The sequence below is a fragment of the Nomia melanderi genome, chromosome 4, assembly GCF_051020985.1.
Source record: "Nomia melanderi isolate GNS246 chromosome 4, iyNomMela1, whole genome shotgun sequence".
Classification (NCBI taxonomy): Eukaryota; Metazoa; Arthropoda; class Insecta; order Hymenoptera; family Halictidae; genus Nomia; species Nomia melanderi.
In genome coordinates, this window is record NC_135002.1 from 8,672,488 (window position 1) to 8,694,815 (window position 22,328).

Consider the following 22,328-nt stretch of genomic DNA (forward strand, 5'->3'; position numbering starts at 1 on the left):
AGTGACTCATTAAAATATTTATTTGTCATAAAATACATACATAACAATAATTCTATATATGTTAAGTTACAAATTATATTTTTTGTTGTAGTCATATTACTTGTTTGACAAGAATGCAAATTTTTATTTACTTGAGAAACTACTCAATATATAAACAGGTCTCAGAAATTATGAAAGTGCATAATACCTTAGCTATTTTAAACGGTATTTTATTAATATGTATCAATGACGCATATAAATGATATATGTATTATAATGTATTTGTTATATGAATTAATTTGTATATATGCATATATAAATATTTGTGCTCAATGAAGTACAAGATACGCTACATGTATTTGTTTATATATTATCTATTTGGAATGTAAATAATAACAATAATCTCTGTTTATATTTCATAATGTATAAAAATAAATTTCTATTTAATACGTAGTGTAATTTGTCAAATTTTTCTACACATAGTTTTTGAAAATATAGTGCTTCACAAAAACTTTTCCTCCTTTTTAGATTGAAGCGGAGATCTAAAAATTTTTGGTAACAATTCAAAGAACTTATAACTTCTTTACTATTAGCATAAAAACTTATATAGATGGTTTGTTAGTATTAATTTACTTATATTATATGGTACTTCTGTGAGAGATACATGATATATACTCATGTATTACAAAAATCATTGGTACAGACTAGGATAAATGTAAATTCATGATTATGAAAATTTTTTTTGCTCAGTTAATCATTGTTAAATGTTGATATTAGTTAATACATAACTCTTTTATGGTATAACGTAAATGTAGTTTCATGAATTGAACTACCAACTATTTTTATAATTTGGTTTTAAAAATAATATTTCAAGTGTGTTATATTTAAACTTATGGTTTGTTAATCATGTTAAAGACTTTTTAATTTTATATGTAAGCACCATAAGTTAATACAAATTTCCAAACTTGTGCAATGTATCATTTAATATACGTACACCGAATTATCGTATAACATTTAAAGGCACAGTCATATTTCTTGGCAAACGGTAAGATATACTTGCAGCTAGATTTTCAGGCAATTCGTGCCAAATGTATTTCCCAATAGTAGGTACATCTTCTACAGGCAACTTGAACGATACAAGTAATGTTAAACAAAGTCCATCTTTTTCCGGTCCACCACTAAACTCTACAGACAATACACCATGTGGTCTATGTTGTGCAACTCCACTGCCAAATAATTCCTATAACAATCGTTTAATAAAATATCATAGTCCATATAAATATAATGTTATTTTATATAAAAATAGTAACTTACTTCCATAAAATTATGTAAAGTCGAGAGCAGACTGTGATTTGGATTAATTTCACAGATTGGCAAATGATTTGGTATTGTATTAGACACAAGAACATGTAATTTATTCCTGTTGACAAAGTGTATCATAAGACTTTTGATTTATCATTTATATAAAGTTATATAAAATTGTTATATTAAAGAATAAAATGTTAGCACTATTTATTACAAAATTTACTATATAATTTATTAAATTTTGAATTTATTATAAATACATGTATTAAAGAGAATATAATTAAGCACATAATTTACAAATTATATCTAGAGATATGTTAACATGATTTGGAATATATATTACAATACAGACTAATTGAATTTAAGAATATATAAATTAAACTTCTTATTCAATGATTTGAAATGGTTAGTATTTTGAAGAAATAAAAACATAATACATAAAAAATACAATCTTTGTTATATAAATGTATATGTACAAGTGCAAGTGTGCATATGTGTACCTAGTATACTCCAATCTAAGCCTTCATCCACAATCACAGTCATAATCAGATTGTCGTTGTTCTGTTACAAAAACTATCACCAGTGACCTTATACTGAAAGCGCGTATACTAAAGAGGAGTTAAGCATAAGCAATGATACATATATAAAAATAAATTAGAAAATTAAACATGATATAAGTTTTGAAGAAACTACTGTTGCAATTTAAATTGCATTTAACTTACGTTGCTCTCATTTTTGAAGTAATTGTAAGTCGCAATAATAATTTGTTCAATGATTTACTAGCTGGAATTAAGTTTGGATGTTGCGAAATACCCTTGTTCATAACATAAAATTTAGCTCTTTCTATAAGAGGTATAATATCATTTGCTCTAAGTGTCAGGTCACTTATATTATGTACCCAACAGGCCTGTAATGATTCCTTGTTTGCTTCTTCTAAAGTTTTCAATTGACCTCCAATTATTGTACCAGTGAAAACAAAACGATACCATGAACCGCTTGCACACTCAACTAATATCAAAGTTTCTGGTTGTAATATAAGGCCTGTTTCTTCTAAAACTTCCTTTTTAACAGCATCTAATAAACTTTCATTAGGTTCAACTCTACCAGCTGGTAAATACCATTTTCCATGACAACAAGACTTTGCTTCTTGCATCATTAATATATCTCCTTGTTCATTTATAACAACAGCAGCAACAATATATGTTACAGTTTTTTGGCAAATGGGAACATAATTGGTGGATGTTTTTGATCCTATAAAATATATTATTTCTTTAGAAACTATTGTTCTTGAAAGTATGTTATAAAAAAAAAAGAAGAAAATACAATGATATACTGTAATATAATAAATCTATAAATAACACTGATTATAAGAGAATAAATACAATATAGCTTATAACATATTTACGATATTTGATACTGATAATTTAAATTTTAATCAAACGAAATATTTAATTAAAGATTTCAAATTCGCAATAAGTATAATGACAAATTATCTTTTAAACTAATTAAGATAAAAATTTATATAAAATATATTTTTACCTAGAATATCAGTTTCTGCGGCATGAATAACTTCGTGCGTGTCATCAATTTCTAAAGAATTTCCAGCTAATAATAGTTCAATTTGATCTTCAATAGTTAACGACATGTTAAAAGAGTAACACCAACTTTATCTTATGTACTTAACAAATATGTAAATTGTATATTAAATATAACAGATCATTCCCTCTCTTTTAACAATAGGGAAGGTTATAAACAAAGTGAAAGTGTCAATGATCACACATGATTTAATTAGGTATCTATCTGTATCCGGGTACAATTTTAACTATGCCATTTCTATACAGTAAGACCACTTACATCCTTATACGAATTAAATTCCCTAGACATAACTTGAAAAATTTAGCATACATTTGTTATTTATTTAAATATATAAGTACTAGAAAGTTACGCTGTTAATTCGTAACACATTCTTTATTTCAACTAACTCTACAAAGGAAAATACGAGTGTTTTTACCGCGAGCCACAGGCATGTCGTGTCCCTTCCATCTCTTCAGGAAAAATCCCTAGACTTCACAAGCAATTAATGTCCCCATGCAAATAATTACAATCACTAGTAATTACTAAATAAATAAATATTTAGGTAGGTACCTAGGTAATATTAGTAGTACTTTTAAATACGTGACAATTCAAGATACAGAAATATATATCGATAATTCTTTCTTTTTATTAAGGCTTTTAGTTTAGTCTTTATTTTTGAGCCCAAGATTTTCATCCTAGATCACTATGATCTAATTATTGTAGATTAGGTTTTATCTTATTAATCGATGATTTGCGACTTGAATTATTTAAAGACAATTAAACTGGAGAAAAAGAAAGTTGATAATTATTAGAATTTTACCACTTTTAAAAGTTGTCAAAATTCTAATAGATCGTGATAAAAACCAATCAAGAAATATTTCATTAAATAATCATAAAATAATGTAATATTTGTAAATTGTATATATTTCTTAAATAAATTTGTTTATAATATTATATTTTCCATATTGTTCCGTTTTCAAGTGTTTTCGATTCTTTATATTTAGTTTCTGCTTCCCCTTTTGTTCAGTGATTTATAGAAAGTGGAGATACATGTATATAAAGAAAGAGTAACACTGTCTCTAAATGGTGTTTCAAGGTATCCTAGTTTAAAGACTTGAATAAAAAGATCCAATAAAAACATTCTAATAAAAGTTTTACATTTGTAAAAAAACTGATTTATGCCCTGAGTTTTAATATATAGCGCGAAGCAGTGCAAAGCTCTTATCGCCAGGATACTGTATTGCGTTTAATGGTGTATGTAGCGCCACACAGAGTTGAATCTATAGGAATATTTCAAATAGGGACTGTGAGTCCGTCATTGTTCCCGGGAAGATTCGTATAACCTCTTTCTGCTTGCACAATATTTGCAAGAAATATGCGTGTTTGCTTAATTTCTTGGTCATTGTTGGTAAATTGACAGTTTTTTTAAACGAAGTCAACATTTCTTCGTGATTCATCAAAGGCTATTTTGCAGAAAAGAATTTGACACTTTGAAGCTTGACAATTGCATTTTAATAACAATTTCAATTAAGACTACTTCTTGTACTTTGGAACAAACCTCGCAATGAGAACAACTTTGACAGCAATACTGTGATTTAAACAAGTACAATTAACAACAAATTAACGTATATTCAATTTCAAAAGAATTCAGCTGATCAATACGTGCACTTCAATTGTTGCAAGCATCAGTAGAAAGTGTGATTATAGAAACATTGTGCATTAGTGGTACTCAGTTGACAGTACCAAATGTCAAAGAATAAATTAAATTTGACATTACCTCCTGGCTCTATAGAACCAGTACCAGCTGTTTCGCCTTCTCCACCAGTACCACCATTGCCTATATATTCTGAGCCACCAGTTATACCAGAGTAATTAAGTTTTATTATTCTTATTGCTTTTTTACTTGTTGCAATATTAATTCTACTTTTTCACTTTCATTCTCTGATTTATGTTTGTTACAACCATAGCGGAGTTATGGGTAAAATGAGCATAGATGCGATTCAAGAAAGGTTAGAGGAATTAGAAATGGATGAAGAACAGAGAAAAAGACTGGAAAGTTTTTTAGGACAAAAAGAAAAGGTTGGAGAATTGTGTGCTGATGATTTTGAAAAACTTGGTGAACTTGGTGCTGGTAATGGCGGTGTTGTAATGAAAGTGAGACATAAAAAATATGGTCTTATAATGGCTAGAAAGGTGTGGTTTACATTTATTTAATATTAATCTCTGGTATTTGATACAGTAATAATAAATGTAATATTTCAGTTAATACACTTAGAAGTTAAACCTGCTATAAAGAAACAAATAATTAGGGAACTAAAAGTTCTTCATGAATGTAACTTTGCCCATATAGTTGGCTTCTATGGTGCTTTCTACAGGTAAAGCATTTTACAAAACTGTGAATAAATTTCAATAAATTTAATACTTGATATATTATTTTATTTATTATAGTGATGGAGAAATTAGTATATGTATGGAATACATGGATGGTGGATCACTTGACTTAATATTAAAGAAGGCTGGGCGAATTCCAGAACCTATATTAAGTACAATTACTTCTGCAGTAAGTATTAAAAGACTTTATGGTAACTACTTAATAATAAGTTTCCTGTTCTATAATTCCACCAGGAAATTTACGTATACATAATCTTCTTAATTCATCATATATCCAAAGAAACAAACCAAGAGGTAGACACGGCCAATACCAATAAACACTTAAAGGCATGGTCTTAAATATTTTCTCAGTTCCTGGTACATATATTAGAATACCAGTTATAATAATTTCAAAAATAAATGAAAAATTTAGGAACCAGTTGTCCATTCCTTGCTGCAAGATTGAGTTCATTCTTGTTTTACACATTACTAAATCTATAAGTTGTGTTATGACAATGGATAAAAAGTATCCAGTACGAGCTTCATTTAATAAATCCATTCTAGTGTCATAGGTCCATGTTTGACCATAAGAATCTGTTAAATCATTGATAGACTTGTTCTCCCATTCTAGTCTTAATCCTAATAGACGGTCAGGTAAAAAACCGTTTAACATAAAAATCATAAAGTAGGTATAAAAGCCAGCTAATGACTGTGTCATTCCAATCTGTCCATAAGCCACAGATATCAAACGTTTATTTACAAGTTTATCATATTGTGGATTTCTTGGTGCACGATGCATAATGTCAGACTCTGCTTTTTCATATGCCAATGCAATTGCTGGAAGTAAATCTGTTCCAATGTCTATGCATAGAATCATTTCAAGAATAAATGGAAGAGGAATAGCAAATACAAGGCTACTTAACATGGGTAGCATCTCGGGAACGCTAGATGTTAATGTGTATACAATAGATTTTTTAAGATTGTCGAATATTAGTCTCCCTTCTTCAATGCCAGTTACAATTGTAGCAAAGTTATCATCCATAAGAATCATGTCGGCAGCATGTTTTGCAACATCTGATCCTGTAATACCCATGGCAATACCAATATTTGCTTGCCTTAGTGCAGGTGAATCATTAACACCATCACCAGTTACGGCAACTATCTCTCCTAATCTTTGACAACTTTCTACTATAAGCAGCTTTTGCTGAGGAGATGTTCTCGCAAAGACAATTTCTTCATAATTTCTTATAATGTGATCTAATTCTGTAGCATTCATACTTCTTAATTCGGCACCAGTAATAATTATTGCCTGTGTATCGATATCTGATATTTCAGAGCTTGATTTATTCTGTAGTACTGCTCTTTCATATTTAGTTTCATTCTCCTCGCTAATAATACCAACCTTTTTCGCTATTGCCATTGCTGTTACAGGATGGTCACCAGTTACCATTATAACCTTAATTCCAGCTGTACGGCATTTCCTCACAGCTTCTGGTACAGCAGGTCTTGGAGGATCTATTAAGCTTATTAATCCAACAAATCTGTAACCTTTTGTTGGAAAATTATATGTACTTGCAATGTCTGTATTAAATTTAAAATCTGGCCCATACATATCATTGTGTAATTGAAGATCACAGTAGGCTAGTACACGTTGACCTAAATATCCTAGCTCTGCACAGGCTCTTCGAGATATTATATGATCCATTGGTGTCATTTCTTTAGTCTCTCCTTCTGCGGTTAGTATTTGTGTACAGTTATCCAATAACACTTCTGGTGCACCTTTCAAAATCATTACATATCCAACTTCATCTCTGTGTATTGACATTTGGTACTTAGTTACTGAATTGAAAGGTATTTCAGCAACTTTTGGATGTTTATCACGATATGTTTTTGTGTTGTGTATGTGTTCACAAAATCTGAGAATTCCAGTTTCAGAAGCATCACCAACTATCTCACATTCATCTATTGGTTTTAATAAGGTTGATTCTGTAATAAACTCAGCACGTAAACAAAGGGTAGCATTTTTAATGATGATATTAAAAGCTGGCTTTTCCATTAGTAAGTTCTTCTCAACACCCAGACTTTCTCCTGGTGAAAAATGATATCTTGTATGACCGAACCATAAATTGGACACAGTCATTTTATTTTGTGTAAGAGTGCCTGTTTTATCAGAGCAGATTGTTGATGTTGATCCAAGTGTTTCTACAGCCTCCAGGTTCTTTATTAAGCAATTTTTTGTTGCCATTTTTTGGGCTGTCAGCGTCAAACTTGTTGTAACAGTTACTAATAGAACTTCTGGTACATTTGCTATTATAATCCCAAGTAGATAAGTGGATGCTTTCAATAAATTAGGATCTATGATTAGGGATAACACGAAAAATAGCATTCCAAATATTATAGCAACAATAGTAATTATTTGAACGAAATATTTAATTTCTTTAGCTATTGGAGTTTCAGTCTTTATAAGCTGTGATGTTAAACCAGCTAATCTTCCTATCATTGTATTATCACCAGTAGCAATTACTATGCCTTTACCTTCACCATCCACAGCAAAAGATGAGAAAAAGGCGATGTTAGAAGATTCTAAAGGATTGTCATCTGTAGGATAATTGGTTCTAATTACTGGTTCATTTTCACCAGTAATGCTAGAATTCTCAACCCTTAGTTCGTTACATTCTGTGATTCTAATATCGGCTGGTATTTTATCGCCAAATTTAAAATGTACTAAATCACCTGGAACTAGTTTTTCAGTCGCTACACGTAACTTGACTCCATCGCGTATTACTGTTGCGAAAGTTGGTACCATTTTTTTAAAAGATTCCATTACCTATGGACAATAACACAGAGGAAACCATTTAGTATGAGTAAATTATTTATCACTCAATGTATGAAATTGTAATAGGTAATTAATTACCTTTGTATTCTTGCTCTCTTGTATATAGGCAAATACACCAGAGATTATACAGATCACGACAATAATAATACCAAATATTTCAATACCTCCACCAGTACCTTCAACCACAGTACTGACACCATACAAAATAAAAGACAATACCGAACAAGCCCATAATAAATTTGCAAATCCGTGAAACATACATTTTAAAAATTTTATGTACTCTGGAGTTTCCTTGGGTGGAGATAGAGCATTAGGTCCTACCCTAAGAAGAACTTTATGTGCTTCTTCTTCGGTCAAACCATTATTTACATCAGTGTTTAACTTTTCGCATAATCTTTTTAATGAAATTGTATGGTCATTGGTACTTAACTCTTTATGAAGATCTTCTATCTCATTTTCAGATAGCTTTTTCTTAATGACATGAGTAAAATGTGTTGCTGAATGAATTCTAGATGTTGATTGCATACTCTTTAAGTAACAGTTTTAAATAAACTATAATGTGTTTACAGCTGAATATTGATGATTTTCAAGATTCAATTGTTTAGAAATTATGATCATAGAATTTGTGTGTTCATCTTTATCTCTCGTCCTCTTATCATTTAGTATTTTAGTCATTGTAATTTATAATAATTATTACATATTGTAATATTCCTAAATATATCTGCTTCTAATATTAATAACTTTAGAATTGTACGTGCAAGTAGAAAAATATCTATTTTCTATCGAACATGAGAAGCATAAAATTTCAAAATAATTTACACCTCAAAAAGTTAAAAAATTCATAAAATAAATTCATACAATAATTTTAAGTATCTTTGTAGGTGTTGAAAGGTTTAAGCTATTTACGGGACAAACATGCAATTATGCATAGAGATGTAAAACCGAGTAACATTTTGGTAAATAGTGCTGGAGAGATTAAAATTTGTGATTTTGGTGTGTCTGGTCAACTAATAGACTCTATGGCTAACTCATTTGTTGGAACAAGAAGTTACATGTCGGTAAGAAATTATTGACATAATTATGATCGTTGTTATTTAAAGTTTATGCCTAGCCTATTTGTTGCTTATTTTTTTGCAGCCAGAGAGACTTCAGGGTACACATTACTCTGTACAGAGTGATATTTGGTCATTAGGACTATCGCTTGTAGAGATGGCCATTGGAATGTATCCAATTCCACCACCAGATGAGAAAACATTAGCTGCAATATTTAGCACTCCACCAGGACAACCACCTGCAGACAGTGCCACTACAAATAATGCTTCTACTCCGACACAATCACCTGGACACAGTTAGTTTTATATTTTTTATTTTATTTCTGCTTTGGTATTGTCCAATTCTTTTCTAAAGGCCTTTCTAACTTTTTTGTTCAATACAAATCAATTATTTAGATACAGGTAGCCCACGACCAATGGCTATATTTGAACTGTTGGACTACATTGTTAATGAACCACCACCAAAACTGCCAGCTGGAATTTTCAGTGATGCTTTTACAGATTTTGTTGATCGTTGTCTCAAGAAAAACCCTGCTGAAAGAGCAGATTTAAAGACACTGATGGTAAATATTATATTTGTGCAGTCAATATTTATTTAAATAAGTATACTATTGTTCTTTCTATTTATATTCATTATTAGAACCACGAATGGATAAAAAAAGCTGAATCTGAGAATGTGGATATTGCCGGATGGGTATGTCGCACAATGGATTTACAACCGACTACACCAACTCGTTTAGCGAACGTACAATCCTGAATAAATGTTACTCTTACATACTTGACTACCTATATACGCGTTCAGTACTCTTAAATAAATTTCAGTTTCTTTTCGTTTAATTGGTGTAGGCAGTGGCGTTTATGAATCTTTTTTTTATGATAATAATTCCTGAAACGTAAGTGGTTCGCGATTTTGAAAATAGACTAGTATTATATTCTATATAGTTCACTAATGTATACCCAGAATATATTTTATACATCGTTGCTCAATCATGGACTAGTGTTTGAGTCAAAGCATTTACCGAGTAGAACTTTTTTAAGTATGTTAAGGTATATTTTATTACGGTGTACCGCACATTTATTCTCTCTTTAATGACGGAAATTAATAATTTATAGATTATAGTTTTAATTGCATTCAAATATTGCGTTATTTTAATTTTAGGATTCAAATTGTAGGGCATTAGATTATTTTCATCTATGCACTACAGTCTGATTTCAAAGTCGCGATATACAAATCTATAGAAATGAACAATGTATGTATGTTCAAGATGTAATTAATTTTACTGTATATACTATATTACGAAATATGAAAAGATGTTTTTAAACATATTTGCATAAAATACGTCACTGTACTTGAATTTTATTCATTTTTAGACGTGTTTTTTTTTACTATTATCTTATGTTTCTGTTACAAGTATGTAAGATGAACAATTATCGTTATAAGTTTAACGTTATTGTACACTCATGGGCAAATTGTGTTCCCTATGATGATACTAGGATACATAAATGGGCATCGAATTTATGAAAACATTGATTCGAACAAAAGAAGTGTTAACTAGAGATCAAGTTACTAGTATAACGTTTGTACCTGACATTCGTAGAGCATTATTTACACGATTAAATGAAAAAGACTTTTGTTCCATTATTGCTAGAATGCCATGCTATTTTTTACAAGCAATTAATCCACGATTTGATGCGATTTGAAACTGTAGTTGAATAAAACAGTATTTCGTGTAGTGAATAGGAAAATATTGGACATATGTGTATTTCATGTAATTGCAATAATTACTGTCTACGATATTATTGTATGAAACTTTACCATAAAAATGGTGTTTATTCATAATAATATTTTTAACAGTGAATTATTGTATCCTATGCAATTTAAGAATGACCCTGAAGTACTTTTTTATTTAGCATCAGTTAATATGAAACCACCATGTCCTGGATAAAGATATTTTAACCCCTTCAACCCGACGTTCGTAAAGAGTTTAGATTCATAAATTTTCAAATTTAATATCTATTTATGGTACATATTAAAATACAAATATTATAGTTTGACATTTGACGTGATAATCCTTCTTGTACTATGTATCTGTTTTTTATCTCATTTATAAAATATTGTATTTGATTGACACAGGAAGATTTTTAACTCACGTAAATCAAATACATTTTTCGTAATATATTTCCTTCATCAAATTTTCGTAATTATTATAAGAATTGTGTTTGTTTGAAGTAAAGACATTAATTGTATATACACGCCCAATATATACCTGTTTAAATTTACCATTTGATTTCAATAATCAGTTTAATCATAATTCTATATTGAAATGTTTAATATCAAATTTTACATTTATCACATGGAAGGAGATATGTAAATACCGGAGGATCGAAGGGGTTAAAACAATTTCTAACAGAAGATATTTTTCCTAAGTGTTTAATCTCTTTTTAATGTGTATTCGAGTAGTGTAATATCTTTCCAAATATGCGTTAAATTGTCATATTGTATCATGGTCCAAGACATTACACTTCAGGGGTGCAATGGATAACATAATTTTGATGCGTGTCCATGTGTTCACACAATATAAGTATATATACAATTGTACCTATTGTATAGCTGTGCATAGAGTCTTTCTTGTGTAATTTTTGTGAATTATATTTGGAAAACCAGCCACTTATATGGCTGTATTTGTATTTATATGTACTTCAGTAATTAAGTGTAATTAGGAGATGTTAATCATTTTTCTTATAACACATGAATAAGAAAAATAGTTCAATGAGATTTTAATTTCATTAATTTTTGTTAAATACACATTTAATCGAAACATTAGAAAATATAGATATTGTTAATTTTGTTGGTGCAGTCTAGCAAACATTTGTTTTATCATTTTTTAATTGGACACTACTTTGTATCGATAGTGAAATGTTTAATATTGTACAATTTAGCAGGTATATAGATGCTTATCATTGGAATGTATGGACAAAGAATATCTATATGTATATAGAATACCGATAATGTAAAACATTCGGATTATGTTATATGCAAAAGTTATAGATTCCATTATCCCCTTACATTAAAAGCGCCGTAATAAAATTATTAATTAATAATTACAGGTAAAATTCCTTATACAAGTGCGACGTTATATTACATCTGACTCCCAGTTCTACGTACTCATGTTTGCTTAGACATTTTTTCTTTTGTAGAACACAGATGTAGTTGTTTAGCCTTTTCCGATTTGGCTTAAAAAAATATCGGAGAGTACTACGAGCATATTGTGATGTTTGCAAGCACAGTGAGAGTTTGCTCACTAATGTGCCTCAGCGTAAGACGCCCAAGAACTGATTTTTCGTATTATGTTTATACATCTAATGGACGATATGCGTAACGCTATTTACTACAGACACGACTTTCACGACATATATATATTATAAACAAGAATCATTTTTAATACCAGAATTCTGTTAGAAACAAAAACGAATGTAAAATAACACAGTTGAAAAAAAGCCCAATTCACGAACCAGTGAATTTTAACTGTCAAAAGACCGATTACTTCTGGCACTTATTATAAATATATGGATATATTCCTTGTTGCAAATTTGTGCATAATAATTGCCGTTGTATCGATTTACTGTCTAAATGTTGTAATTATGCAAAGAATAAATTTATCCTATATTGAAGCATGTTTTTCTTGATTTAGAACCTAAATAATCAGACCTTCAAACATAAAAACGTTGAACATTTTATTACAAAAGGAATTTACAAAAACATTGCACAGTATTTTATTAAGGTACAAATTGTATACAAAAAGTAGTTTAATTAAAAGAGTACATTAACTATGTGCAAAAACGGCGTGACTTCTTCAAACTTCTTGAGGTTTACTTTAGTTCTTCCAACAAAAATTTTTAAAACTTTATTATTAACTCTATTTACAGTAACCGCAGCGGCTTTCTTTAGTGTGAGATTTGTAATTTTATGACAAGATGTTAAATCTAATAATTCTAATTGAGTTGCAGATGCTAAAAGTTCAGTTATTGTTGTATCGCTAAAGCTGCAAGCACGACATTCGAATTTCTTCAAGTTACACATTTTCTGTATATCAATGTCTGTTACATTTATTAAGTGATTCATTATTAATGTTTCTAATTTTTGTAATGTTGTTACAGCTGCTATACCAACATTCGTGATCGACTGACAATCTGCAACATATAAAAAGTTATGTATGTATATGTAGAATGAGATATTTAATTCACACACTTCAATCATTTTTAAATTATGTATTGACTGAAAAATGATAATGTATAAAGTTGTATGGTTTAGAAAGTAACATTTATAATCAATTTTTTGTTATACTATACTTATCCGACAGTCTGTATCAACTTCATTATAAAAAATCTAACATTCCATTTAGAAGTTATTTGACTGTGTGAATTAAATATCTCACCTTGTATATATTGTGAAAGAATATTTAGCTTACTAGAGATATCTAGATAAGTAAGTTGTTGACATTTTGATGCTATGTTACAAAGAAGTTCATCCGTAATAAATGTATTACCATAAATTATTAGAACTTCAAGATTAGGGAGTTGTGTGATGGGTAGCATATCATTTGGCTCTATAAGCCAAAACTCAGAAAGTTGAAGTATTTTCAAACTTATGCAATATGTACCAATAGCTTGAATTACATTAACAGAAACATCAGACCATTGAATTCTAAGAGTCTTCAGATTATGCAACCTTTTGATTGCCTAGAAATATATAAACAATATATATTGAAATAGTTTATAAAAAAAGTATGTACTATTAACTATAAAAAATATTTAGTATACCTGAGATAAATATTGTTCTTGAAGATGCCTACAGTTTAGTAAAATAATTTCTTCCATTGCTTCTAATGGTAAATATAATAAACAACTTCCAGATACATTGTATGTATCTATTTTGAGACATCGTAATTTTGAATTCACTTCAAATAATTTTTGTAAGTCCCTGTCACGGATATTATTGATGATATCTGTATTACCAAGACTGAGTTTTGTAATGTTATGGCAATGATTTGTTAATGAATTAATTCCAGCTATAGAAACACTAAGAGAACTGACATCAATTCGTTGTAAGTTAGGACATAATTTTGCAGTAATGCTCAATGTACTCCGACTTAATTCATGTTTCATATCCGATAGATTGATTTCATTTAAAAATCTACCACACCGCAACAGTATTTTACGAAGGATAATAATATCAGTTACCACATCAGAAAGTACAGAAGTACGTGAAAAATCCAGTTTTCTAACATTGCTCCAAGATTCTTGACTTAAAGATTTCCACTTTTTGCACACTATAAACATTGAAATGTTTAATAATATAAATCTGTTGTACATATCTTATATTCTTACCTCTTTCTATTCTAACTCTATCTACAACTGGTAATTGACAAAAAATATGCTTTAAGCAATCATCATTCAATATTTGAATGTTATTCTCTGTAATGCTATTCTCAATGAAGTCTTCATTACATTGTTCATTTGACAATTTCTCACAAGATTTTTGCCAATCTTTGTTATAATATTGGTATCCTATACTATCTGGTTGATGCCATGAATCCGCTGGTTGCACTCTTAAGTATCTGTTGTGTAGTTGTATGATATCATATCTAGCTCTGTGAATTATTGAATATGTCATTAAACATTTCTAATGATTAATTTATCTTCATTTTTATTTAATTTTTACCTTATAGTTGGTTCCACTGTGTCAAAAGTAACAAAAGCAAAGTTACTTTTTCCTTGATTCCTTATTAAGAAACAACTTTTCACGTTTCCATATTTAGAAAATAGTTTTTTAAGATCTTTGTATGTAGTCTACGAAAATAGATATTTGAAAATATATTTTCAATTACATATTATACATAATATCAAAGATACAAATACAAACTCTTTTTGCTAAATTACTAATAAATAACTTTTTAATTGGTACACCATCAGTTGTCTCACGAGTACTCACATCATTAAGTAATTCTGTGACACACAAGAATTAATACTTAATGAAATATTAATAATATTGATTAATAAAGTAATATATATTATAATTACTCTTGTAGTGTTCACAATACAAGTATTTAGTAAGACTTATAGAAGTCATTCTTCTTGTTAGTAACACCACCAATTTACTTTGTTACAAATTACTTATTTTCCGTTATATTTTTTTATTTATCACCTAAAAATTAATATCATGAAGTTAGAAATTAATGCACGACCAAAAAATATTTATAGACTATTTAAATTGACGTCGTAGCATTTTGTTGAACACTGGGCATACATTGAAATAAATACAAAATATTTTAAATAATTTACATTAATTTAAAGCAAAATAAATGTTAAAAACTTGGCTTATGAGAATTTACAATTTAATTAACTTACTTTTATAACAGGGGTGTCGAACTGAAAGCTCGCGAACTCCATAGTGACTTTCCCCTCACGGAGAGTTACCCTCTCCATACTTACCTACATTTATCTGTTTGTATTGACAGTAAATAAGTACCAATCTCGGGAAGCTTCTAAAGTAGAAGTAGTAGGGGAACCCCTAATCAGAGTCACTAGCTTGAGGGGAGGCAGTTCGACACCCTTGTTATAGGATGTTACCCCGAATATAGAACGCGCTGCATTCAAATACATATTATTTATTAATATAAAAAATTCATTTTTTTCATGTCTAAACTATTTTGATCAAGAAATATACTTTGTAGTCATTGAAATTAAATTTTGTTATAAAAAAATTAAGGTACACTTAAAAATTTGTACAAAATGTTTTAGAAGTTTATTAACATTATTTTTGTAAAAATTTTGTTGAAATTGTATCCTTATAAAATGAAAAATAAATATTTAAGTTAGAAGTAAACAAGGATGTAAAGGGAATATTTGTCTATAACGTAAATCTTTATTAATAACTCTTAAAAAGGTTGGTGTATCTTTAAATGTTTCAAGATTTACTGCAGTTCCTCCAATGCATAAATTTAAAACGATGTTATTAGTTCTGCAATTTGTTGCTGCTATTGCTCTTTTTAATGTAGCATTTGTTATATTATTACATCCAGATAAATCTAATACTTCCATTTGTGATGAATGGTAAAGAAGATTAGCTATTGTTAGATCGAAAAAGTTACATTCTTGACATACCAATTGTTTTAAATTACACAAGTATGATAAACCATTGCTTGTGACTTGATACAAATCTCGCATTATTAGTATTTCTAGATTTGTCAAATGTTCTAGGGCTTGCAAAGTATAGTCTCTAATAAAATGCCCTGCAAAATCTGAAAATAACACATTTTAATGTCTTTTACATAATAAAGAAAAATACAAACTTTAGGTAGCTACACTTACCACTAAGATCTAAGTAAGTAAGCTGTTGGCAGTTCAGGCTCAATTTACGAAGGATTGAATTACCAATAAACCAATTTGCACTTACTTTCAAATTTATAAGATTACTCAGTGAAGTTATATGAGATATGCCGTTGTACTGCAACATGCTCGATTTACCAATGATTTCCAATGTTGTTAATTTTGTACAATATTTACTAATGGCTTCAGTAGTCTTTTTCCAAATATCAAAACAATCTTTAATTATAAGAGTGTTTAAATTCTCCAATTTTGCAACTGCCTAAACATTGGACAAAAAAATTATATTATAAAAATTAAAAATATGATAAATTTAAAGGCATGGAACATACTTCTACAATATCATCATCTCGAACATAATCACATCTTTCTATAATAAGTTTTTTCATTGTTTTTGATGGCAAATGTAATAAGCACTTGCCAGATATTTTATTATTGACTAGTTTGAGATATTCCAACTTTTGATTTGCTTTGAACAATTTCTCCAAGTCAGTATCAAAAAGACATATGCAATCTAAGGTAAGTTGTCTAATGTTATGACAATTATTTGTTAATGATTCTATTCCTGTCAAAGACACCTGTAGGCAACTAACGTTGATGACTTGTAGATTGGGACACAAGTTACCAATAATAGATAATGCACTTTCTTTGCCTTCACAAAATATTTTTTCTAAATGTATTTCATTCAAAAATTTTCCACATCGGGAAAGTACTTTTTGGAGAATAATTGTATTGATCTGTTTCGCTGCATTTTCAGATGAAAAACCCCAAACAGAATTCTGTAAGTTTAAAATTTTCATATTGTGCCAACTTTTTTGACTCGCATCCTGCCATTGTTTGCATACTGAAAATTTTAAATATTATTTAATTACATGTTTTTAAAATTCAATAACAGTTACATATTTTAATGTTATTACTTTTTCAAGTAATCAAATTATACGTACCTCTTTCTATTCTAATTCTATCTATGATCGGCAAATGAAGAAATATGAGCACTAAACAATCCGTATTTAATTTATAGATATTACTATTTATATTAGTTTCTATGTAATTTCGTTTATGCACTTTATTTAATCGCTTTCTTTTAATACATGTCTGGTCCATATTAAATATTGGTTTCCATAATAAATTATTTGTTAAGTAAATTTTGCCGATAGATTTTATAATCTTGACTAAAAGTAAGTACCTTGAAATTTCACTGATTTCTTATTTTTGCATTTCTTGGTTAAGATTCACGATTACACCTAGGGCTTACTAAGAAACAGTGTTTAAGAGTTAGAAAATTGATCGAATTTGAATCGCATTTGATATATTTTTAATTTTATATTGATTTAAATTTGACATTAAGTTAATTAGTCGCCTTTATATTTTTTTCAACATTACATAGTGTATACATGTATATAGTGTACACAAACTTCAAACTCTACTCTTCAAGTCTGACTTGTTAATGTGCAATTTACTTTTCAAATAACTTAATTTTCTTATTTACCTACATATAAGTAAAAGTCCCAAATAAATAAATGCAATATTGTATATTTTTGCATAAATGTACTCATTTATTTAAATATTCAATAATGTTTAAACAAACATACTTATACAGAATTGTATATAATATTTTAAATAATAGAGATCATTTTATTTCGTTTGCCTTTTATATCTTCATAAATTTTGTTCCATGATCCATAATTAAAATCTGCAAGCTCTTCTACTTGGTCCAGATATTTGTATGTTGTCCTAAATAGGGTTCTACAAAATGAAAATATCAAATTGTAAATGTTATTTACTATTAGTATTGAATTTATTTGGAATGGAATATAATAAACTTACTTGTATGTACTTGTAGTAGTATCTGATTCCTTTTGGAGATACATAACACATAAATCTGTAAGTTTAATTAGTGTAGTTAAAAGTTCAGTACTAAAAGATCCAAATCTTTCTGCAACTGCTGCAATTGTATTTTCTACACATCCTATAGCACACGTCAATTGACCTGAGAAACAGTCTTATTTAATTTATAAAAAGAATCTATATTAATATTTTATGTAAATAATTGTACAAACCCTTAGTGATATAAAGTTCTGCTATAGCATTTAAGACAAATACAATATTTTCATTATATTTATATAAAACTGTCTTCCTAATGTGTAAGCATTTTTTAAATTTATTTAATGCTTCTTCAAGTTTTTCTTGATCTATACATTCTTCAGCTGCTTGAAAAAGTGCATCAGCTTGTTTTATTTTATTTTGCTGATAAGTTATAGGTTTGTCAAAACAGTCTACACAAAATAAAGAATTCTTAATGTTGCACAATGCACCAGTACATTTTAAGCAGTTCAGAGCACTAAATCTTTCCTGCAATGGTAGATAATTAAAACTTAACAGTTAAATCATTTTATGGTATAATTAAATATTTGTATTTTTACCAAGAAATATTGCAAATCTGGTTGAGTGCAAGGTTTACATTTACAAATAAAATGATATTGACTTGACAGTATTTGTTGTCTTTCTTCTCTTGACATATGTCTGTAATGGGGACCTATTGGCAATAATATATTAGAAACAATGGAATATGAATATAAATATATGTTTAGTAATACATTCTTAATATACCATAACAATTAAAAACTTCTTCATTTGTAGCAATATCTCTTAATGCTCTAACAATCAGGTACTGATCCATAAAACTAAAATATAATAATAACAATAAAATATTATTAAAGTATGTGATTTAAATATACCATAAAAAATAAAAACTTACATGTTAAGTATGTTGGGATCACAAGAATGATTCATTATACTTGCAGATGGATAAATTCCTGTAGCTATAATATCTTGTTGATCCATATAAAAATTATCTTTGTTTAATAATATGTCTGACTTGGAAACAGCATGTCCATTACAAATAAGTTGTAGGATATATTTCAAAAGTAGAGAACTTATGTAAAGATGTTTATTATTCTCCGTTATAATATCAAAATTGGAATTAAAACTGTTATCAGAAAATTTGTTCGCAAGGTGATCATTGAGATTATTTCTTTCAAAGAAGTCAGTGTATTCTAATAAATATGTAGTAAGCATCATGGCTGTCTGTAAGAGTTTTAATTGTATAAATTACATAAAAAGTATTATCTTCTTACATCTATTCTGTGATACACACTTACAATGCCATATACTATTAGATCTTCTATGGGTAACTTATTAAAATTAGTTATTAAGTTTTGGATTTCATTAAATTTAATTGTATCTGTTGTGGTCACACAAGTAAGTAAAACTTTCAGTGCTAAATGTCCTATTCCAATTTCTCTCCATAGATTCATTTGACTTCCAGGACATTCCCAACGATGATATGAAGACCATGCTTCATTTAAGCAATTAGCATTGCAATAAAAAGTAATTAAACACTCTGTGCATCTAATGCAATATTATAATTTACAATTTTGATCACTTTAGAAAGCCATTTACTTAAGCAATTAAATGCATTACTTACGGCACAAGAACGTCTGTGTCAGAATAATTACAATTTTGACAAAAATGATCCATTGTATCATGATTTAATACTACAAAGCTTACAGGCTTTTCTAAAAATAGGATTTCACCCTTCCTTATAAATCTATTTGCTATTACATGTCTCCCTAATTCTTCATTGTATCTCCTATCAATGCTTACTGATGCATATGGAAAATTAGGATTTTCGTCAAACATAAGTTTAGACTTTAAGTCTAACAAGCTATAAACATTCTTTTTCTCCTCTTGTATGATTGATACATTGAATTTTATTTCAGAAATTTGTTTTTCAACATCATCTAATAGTTGGTGGAAAACATATAGTTACATTAAAAATACTGTTACTTAATAATTTTATTTCTATGTTAAGAAAAATAAATTAAAAATCTTTACATGTTAGTTTTAAATATTAGTAGACTTAAAATTGCTCGTGACAATACTTTTTATTATATACCTTTCATAGAAGATGTAACATAATCGGGATTATTAATTAATGTACGTATTTTTGAAATCATTTCTTTTGCTAAATCTGGTTTACCTAATTTTAAGTAACATTTCACTAAACGCAAATGTAATTTGTAATGTATTTCCTTAGGACATTTAAATTGAATTGCTAGTTCAATATCTTTTATGCAGTCCTTAGCATTATCATTTGGTGAATATTACACATGAAATAAAATAAGAATGTATGTATATGTGTATAAGAAAACTTAAATGTAATAGGAAAATGTTAAACATTATATACATTATTATAGAAAACTCATATATGAGTGTCTGCCTGCATAGTTACTTACATGGTATCTATTTAAATAAAATAAAGATGCAGATCGATTTGCAATAGCCACTGGTAATTCAGAACTCTTTGCTGGAGCATATAGTGCACATTTTGTGTAAAATTCTATACTCTTAGAATAGTTTTTAGCTTGAAATTGTTTATTTCCTTTTTCTTTAAAATTTCGTGCTAATGCTATGGATTTTGATTCCTTTTTATTGTAACAGTGCTTTAACCATAAAGACACAAGTTTTCTATGATAGAAATTATTCCATATTATATTTGTAATAATGTACAATTATTGTAACTATGGTGTTGTAACAAAAAATCTATTAATCACTTGTTTACATTTCATTGTTTACATTTACCTTGAGCTCTCATCACTCCATAATAAAGACATTAATTCATGTTCATGTTTTACCTTTTCCTTGAAAGCATGCATTTTTGTCAAATTAGATGTAAGTTCTTCCAACACATTATGCCACTTCATTTTATTATAAGTAAATTAATTTATATTTACGAAGAACTATAGAGTAAATGAAAATTTAAACATCATTTCCTTTTGTATGTATATCCATATTTCCATATATATATAAATCAAATAGTTTAATATATAATCATTCCATGGCAAAAGAAAAAATAATTTGTATAAATTATTAATTTATAACAAGAAAAACCAAAATATTGACAAGAGACAGTTCATGTCCCATGGTTTGAAATACCGATTGTGTAGAAAAAGTGGAAATTTTATTACGCCCTCTACAAATTAGAGCGGTGAGTTTACCAGAATGGTAAGAGAATTCCCGAACCGCATAACAAAAGTTTACATTAAATTTTTACCATATCTTTCATCGGTATCCGGAGACTTGACACATAGATGGTAAGTCCATTTCTATATCATCAACTAAATAATACACCGACGGGAGGCAGAATAGAATTATAACGTTACCAACGTAGTACAAAGAAATACAAATGAATAAATGAAAAACGTGTTTTTTTTTATTTTTTTGCCTTAATATTAAATTTTTCAGACCATTGAATACGAAGTACTATGAAATGTCCAATCTACTCTGTTTCTCGTCAGTGATTCTTAATTGTACAATTATCCTTTGCTGGTACGATCGTTTCCTGTATGATCGTCCAAGCGCTTTCTTTGGAACTTTGTATTTCCGTCTATAGGCAATAGAGAGGAGGTCAAAGCCCGCCATTACGTGTTCCAAGGGGGTTATTAAGGCGCAATTCTTTAAATATTGATTTGAAAGTGGGTTGCAGTCGGAGGGCGGAAGCTCAAGAAGGTTAGAGAGAAAGAAGGAGGAGGCAGAGGTTAGACGAACGAACGAGATGAGATGAGAAGGTGGTTGGGAAGCGAAGATCGTCTATTATATACGAAGGGTGCGGTCGCTCTCTATGGATTTTTCCTCTCATTAGAAATGCTGAAGCGTTCATGTATAAAATTTTAATTATCCAGCCACTTAAATTTTTTGAAGTGCCACACGGCTTACATTATTCACAGCCTGTGCATTGAAAGCGTTCGAACATTTTAAAAGTA

General features: G+C 28.9%; 5 protein-coding genes across 8 annotated transcripts; 1 reads left to right on the plus strand and 4 right to left on the minus strand.

Annotated features, from left to right (window-relative positions):
* Window position 1: 1 nt before the first annotated feature.
* LOC116435018 (8-oxo-dGDP phosphatase NUDT18) lies at window positions 2–3,304 on the minus strand. Its single transcript, XM_031994096.2, has 4 exons — window positions 2,824–3,304; window positions 2,007–2,535; window positions 1,294–1,399; window positions 2–1,219 (listed from the first exon to the last, which is right to left on the minus strand). The coding sequence occupies exons 1-4, from the start codon at window positions 2,927–2,929 to the stop codon at window positions 980–982; spliced, it is 981 nt and encodes a 326-aa protein (XP_031849956.1). The 5' UTR covers window positions 2,930–3,304; the 3' UTR covers window positions 2–979.
* Window positions 3,305–3,881: 577 nt separating this feature from the next.
* On the plus strand, window positions 3,882–12,796 carry Dsor1 (mitogen-activated protein kinase kinase 1). Of its 3 annotated transcripts, XM_031994076.2 has the most exons (10): window positions 3,882–4,267; window positions 4,334–4,727; window positions 4,827–5,052; window positions 5,122–5,234; window positions 5,308–5,419; window positions 8,947–9,123; window positions 9,203–9,413; window positions 9,514–9,680; window positions 9,758–9,811; window positions 12,058–12,793. In XM_031994076.2, exons 2-10 carry the CDS (start codon window positions 4,606–4,608, stop codon window positions 12,130–12,132), a joined length of 1,257 nt encoding a protein of 418 aa, XP_031849936.1. In that variant the 5' UTR covers window positions 3,882–4,267; window positions 4,334–4,605; the 3' UTR covers window positions 12,133–12,793. The 3 variants fall into 3 exon arrangements, with proteins under 3 accessions (XP_031849936.1, XP_076222570.1, XP_031849937.1); XM_076366455.1 differs by having other exon boundaries at window positions 3,882–4,727; XM_031994077.2 differs by having other exon boundaries at window positions 3,882–4,727; window positions 9,758–12,796.
* LOC143174445 (sodium/potassium-transporting ATPase subunit alpha) lies at window positions 5,321–8,590 on the minus strand. The gene is made up of 2 exons (XM_076366883.1): window positions 8,144–8,590; window positions 5,321–8,056 (listed from the first exon to the last, which is right to left on the minus strand). Exons 1-2 carry the CDS (start codon window positions 8,588–8,590, stop codon window positions 5,450–5,452), a joined length of 3,054 nt encoding a protein of 1,017 aa, XP_076222998.1. The 3' UTR covers window positions 5,321–5,449.
* A 37-nt stretch (window positions 12,797–12,833) lies between the features above and the next one.
* On the minus strand, window positions 12,834–17,957 carry LOC116435008 (uncharacterized). The gene is made up of 12 exons (XM_076366898.1): window positions 17,448–17,957; window positions 16,836–17,347; window positions 16,489–16,765; window positions 16,005–16,418; window positions 15,647–15,764; window positions 15,199–15,275; window positions 15,041–15,123; window positions 14,840–14,967; window positions 14,506–14,768; window positions 13,939–14,447; window positions 13,554–13,857; window positions 12,834–13,308 (listed from the first exon to the last, which is right to left on the minus strand). Exons 1-12 carry the CDS (start codon window positions 17,605–17,607, stop codon window positions 12,929–12,931), a joined length of 3,225 nt encoding a protein of 1,074 aa, XP_076223013.1. The 5' UTR covers window positions 17,608–17,957; the 3' UTR covers window positions 12,834–12,928.
* A 93-nt stretch (window positions 17,958–18,050) lies between these two features.
* Window positions 18,051–21,788, minus strand: LOC116435007 (protein-lysine N-methyltransferase SMYD4). 2 transcript variants are annotated; one of them, XM_031994071.2, is made up of 12 exons: window positions 21,620–21,788; window positions 21,148–21,305; window positions 20,802–21,033; window positions 20,462–20,645; window positions 19,991–20,306; window positions 19,665–19,914; window positions 19,262–19,590; window positions 19,114–19,187; window positions 18,927–19,039; window positions 18,564–18,855; window positions 18,331–18,493; window positions 18,051–18,249 (listed from the first exon to the last, which is right to left on the minus strand). In XM_031994071.2, exons 2-12 carry the CDS (start codon window positions 21,267–21,269, stop codon window positions 18,120–18,122), a joined length of 2,205 nt encoding a protein of 734 aa, XP_031849931.2. In that variant the 5' UTR covers window positions 21,270–21,305; window positions 21,620–21,788; the 3' UTR covers window positions 18,051–18,119. The 2 variants fall into 2 exon arrangements, with proteins under 2 accessions (XP_031849931.2, XP_031849930.2); XM_031994070.2 differs by lacking the exon at window positions 21,620–21,788 and having other exon boundaries at window positions 21,148–21,548.
* Window positions 21,789–22,328: the final 540 nt, after the last annotated feature.